This window comes from Pinus tabuliformis, chromosome 1_2, assembly GCF_031772625.1.
Source record: "Pinus tabuliformis cultivar Carrire ecotype Pingquan chromosome 1_2, CPIR1, whole genome shotgun sequence".
Taxonomy (NCBI): Eukaryota; Viridiplantae; Streptophyta; class Pinopsida; order Pinales; family Pinaceae; genus Pinus; species Pinus tabuliformis.
In genome coordinates, this window is record NC_142298.1 from 633,594,020 (window position 1) to 633,598,769 (window position 4,750).

At 36.1% G+C, this 4,750-nt stretch overlaps 1 protein-coding gene across 1 annotated transcript; it reads right to left on the reverse strand.

Annotated features, from left to right (window-relative positions):
- Positions 1 to 2,707: 2,707 nt before the first annotated feature.
- Positions 2,708 to 4,501, reverse strand: LOC149207226 (protein JINGUBANG-like). The gene has a single exon (XM_089393867.1). The coding sequence runs from the start codon at positions 4,382 to 4,384 to the stop codon at positions 2,960 to 2,962; it is 1,425 nt and encodes a 474-aa protein (XP_089249993.1). The 5' UTR covers positions 4,385 to 4,501; the 3' UTR covers positions 2,708 to 2,959.
- Between the last annotated feature and the right edge of the window lie 249 nt (positions 4,502 to 4,750).

The window sequence follows — 4,750 nt, forward strand, 5'->3', positions numbered from 1 at the left end:
TAGTAAGGAAGCCTTGTGGCTTTGTCAGATCCTGTCAGAGTTTGGCTTTCAGCAGCAACATCCAACTACACTTTGGTGTGATAATCAAAGTTCCATTCAACTATGCAAAGATCCAGTCCAACATCAGCACAGCAAACACATTGAACTGCACATGCACTTCATCAAAAAGCTCATTCACGACCATGTTCTTGAAGTGCAATATTGTTCAACAGATGATCAAGTTGCAGACATCTTTACAAAGGCTCTCACAGAGGCGAAGTTCACTAAACTTCGATTTATGGTTGGAGTTCAGGAAGTTGTCACTAAGGGGGGATAGGCTCTAGTGCCTCCTTCCTTCTCCTATTGTGTCATATTTGTAAATCCTTCAATCCTATCCCAAGTTGTTCTTAAGGGAGTATGTTAGGATATTGCGACACATAGGAAATAGTTAAGTATAACTTGGTCTAGTATAGAGTTAGGTAAAGTGTGTTTCTTTACTATGTACATTTTGTAACTTACAATCCAATGGTCACGATATGTAGTGATCCGACGGTTCATTCTCTCCTCGGTATTACCGACACTTGATCCGTGGCTTAACACCCGATTGGTCCATGATCTCTATTTAAAGAGCATGGAGGGTCATTTGTAGGTTAACCGTCCATAAGAGAAGCTTATGTAAATTTTCATTCTTTTATTAATAAATTGCTTGAAGTCGTCGCGTTGGCTCAGGTCGTGGACTGTTTCCCTCTTTGAGGGTTTTAACCACGTCAAAATACTGGTGTATTGATCTGTGATCTATGTGTGAGCGGTGTCCTTTGGTGTTCTGTCTAAGGAACTTACCCTGTAAATTCCTACATGATTTTTCATTTGGCTTCAAGTGGGAGAATATTAAACGTGAAGCCACAATGAAGGCGTCAACATTGACTGACAACACCATCCGCGTTGACCACTGCCCATGCCAAAAGATGCAACCAACTACGTTGTCCACTGACTCAATTGTGCAGTCATGTATTCCGCATGACAGAATTGGAGAATTCTAGAGCTTCCCTCATATATAAATTTGTAATTTGTCCTCTACCTAAGCAATGCAAGCCAAACCAAGGCCCTCCAGTAATGAAAAGCTTGTGATTTATTCCAGTTTTTATATCAGTTTGTCATGTCTCTGAATTTATGAGTCTTATGTTGTCTATGCTCCTCTGCACTCCTCTGATCCCATAATTTCATGACATAATGAGTGTTCAAAGTGTTTTTCTAATGGCAATGATTTAGAATAATTATGGAAATCGATAGAACACATGCAATGATCATGATGTGCCAGTGGGTGGGCACAGTCAAATGCATATTTCAAGAGGCCCGCATATACTTGCAGGGGTGATGCCCAAGTTAAGGCAAAATTCCTTTAACCATTCGGATTCTATAGACTACATAGTATAAACTTGCAATTCCAACAAATCATTACTAAATTTTACAAGAAATTCAATAAAAAATATATTGAAAATGAATAATGAAATTACTTGACATGTTTTAAATATACAAATTTATTTTTTCCCATTCCTTTATACAATATATACATATTTTTTAAACCCCATATATATATGACCATTAAAATATTTTATTTATAAACCATGTTGTGTATAATAGAATTTTTTTTATTAATATATAATATTATTAATTTACATATTTAAATATTTTATTTATTGTTACTAATAGTTTTTAGATGCTAAATATAAATTTTATATTAAAAAATTTATTCATTTCCTTTTAATTAATTGAAATTTTAAACTTTCTCTTATTTATTTTTTATTTATTTATTGAAATATTATATTATAGTCCATATTAAAATTATTATTAATTTATTAAATTTTTATTTATTTATATATAAAGATATTAAAATTATTATTAATTTATTAAATTTTTATTTATTTATATATAAAGATATGTATAAATTTGATATTAAAATACATTAATTAAGATTAATATTTAAATAGATTATTGAAGTACTATATCAAAATATAAAATGCACAAAATTTATTATTATTATATATATTTTTTAAATGATATAAATTTATGTTATTAAATAGAGATATGAGAATATTTAATTTATGATTGAGAGTTGAATGAAATATTTTTATTGATAAATTGTGAAATTAAATAAATATAATAAAAATGGTATTATTAAAAAAATTATAATATTTTTAATTAAATTTTTATAATGTTTTGAATTAAAATTAATTGTATTTATTTTTGTCGCAATTTATTTTAAATATTTTATTTTTATTAATAAAAAAATTAACACCCCGAAGGTTGAGATTGAATAAGAAAGCAATTTTTCAACAAACTATATCGTAGAATGCACCTCTTCGCGTAGTTAATTATTAATTAGAGTTTGATGAAATTTCATAAATTCAAAAAAATAACAAATGTATCTTTGTTTTTAAAAACAATCAACATGGTTTATTAACCTTCTTACTGTAAAGCAAAATATATGGTGCAAACATGGGAGGAAAATCATAACCTTCTTCAAGTCGTAAATATATGAAAAATAAACCCAGAAAAGGTAGTAGGTCAAAATGAAATATAACTCCGCCATGTAAATTTGATTCAAATTTGACCTTCAATATGAAACAGGAATTTTGCAGTCAGTTGACACAAAGCCTGCTATGGCCATAGTAACAGTTTCCAGATTCGGTGGCATCGATATATGGACAATTATGAAATACCGAAAAATCGGATTGCATAATAGCTTTTTCCAGATTCGGTGTTATCAATATAAGCTTGTACAATTATGAAATATCGAAAAATCGGATTGCATAATAGCTTGTACTGTCTTTATGTGGCATCCACTCCTGCTTTCCTCACGGTTTAATTAGCTAATACATTTTAGTCCCCCAAACAATTGTATGACGCGCTTTCCTCCAGGTCTAATTAAGTTCATTAATCATTCCTATTATTTCTTTTACACAGAGCGCCCAGCATTTACTTAACTCTCAACGGTGTGTATGGTTTTCAAGGGACTATATTGATTGTAGGCATCCTCCTGATCGTCGGAACATCTTGTATTCGAAGAAACCCACCAAACCTTAATCTCATGATCCACGCTCCCGCTGTACACGTGGCATCCACTCACAGCATCTACAGACGCAGCAATGGATTTAACGGGCCCGCTGTGACCTTCTAACACTGCCAAACACTGATGCGCGTTTTCCTCTCCTCTTTTCCACACTCTGATTGTATTATCCGCAGATCCACTGAATAAAAATTCTGCAACACTCGCCAAGCATAAAATTGCGCGCTTGTGGCCTCTTAAGGCGCCGGACACGTTCATATGCTGCGCGCTACCCTCTCTTTGCCAGACAATGATGGAACGATCACAAGCTCCAGAGTAGAGAATGGAGCCGTTGGGGCTGAGAGCCAATGCATTGATAGCAGATTTGTGTCTCTCAAGCGTAGCAACCAGAGAATGTTTTCTCTCGCCTGAGGCCTTTGCCCAGATTTTGATTCTGGAATCCGCAGATCCTGTGTAAACAAAACCATCTGGCGAAACCACAAGCGCATTGATGGCATCGTCGTGCGCTCTGAAAGATTCAACGCATCTCAAGTCGGAAAGCCTCCAGATCTTCACCGTCCTGTCCCAGGAAGCCGAGTATAAAAACCCTTTTGTATCAACCGACAGAACCGATATGGTATCCACATGTTCAATCCAGAGAGCCTTCCTGTGCCTGCGCACTTCAACATACTTGCCAGGAAGTATGGCGTTGATCACATAATCCTTGAGGGTCGGCATCGTGGCCACCAGCTTAGGGCCTGACATCTTCCCACTGCTTTTCCAAACTCTAATTCTATGATCTTGATGCGCGCTGTATATCCTGTCGCCGGAAAGCAGAATACACTTCACAGCCCCATCCCCGTGGCCAAACTGACAGTGCCCATTGACCTCGGGATTTCTCCATACTCGAATTTTATTTCCGGAGGACCCGCTGTACAGGAGGTTGCCTTCCATTGCTAGAGAAAAAACGCACCCACCATGGCCTCTCAGTGTAGCTACGCACCGACAAATGGTGCCTCCGCCGTTGGTCTTCAGAGACTCATGATCTATGATCCCAATAGAGGGGATTGATGCTAGACTGCTATCTGAACAACCACTTGGCTGTGATTGAATGTTTACCTGAGAAGAAATACTAAATTCTGATTGCAGGCTTGTAGCAGGCCTTTTACTGTATTCAGACTGTGAGCTACCCTCTGACATGAGGCAACTCGCTTGAGATGCTTCTTCAAGACTGTCCTGAGATTTAACCATGTTATCTTTAGAATCCTTCATGGCTGAAGAATCCTTAATCTTCCTTGAAACTGAGCTTGCTCTAGTAAAGAAGGAGGACATGTGCTGAAATTGAACTTGAATACCCATCTTATTGCAGCTGAGATTGATGACATTCACAGGATAAGCTAAAAATTCTAACAATGGAACCCCATCTCTGCCGAAAACACATCCAACCAGACCAGTTACTTATTCTAAGTGACACACTGTATTTTTCCTGGAAGGTGTGAGGCAAGCTGTCGGGCATTGACCGAGGAAGGTGAATAGAAGATTGTATGTTGATAAGGTCGGCATATTTTAAGCTTTATGTGTCACATCCGTACTTTCCAGATACACCAAAAAATACAAGCATAAGGTTATGGCACTTTAATGGAGTACAAATAAAAAAATACCGCCTCCGATTATGAGGCCGCTCAATATGGCCTTATGAGTAGAAATGTTTGATTAGAAATGAGA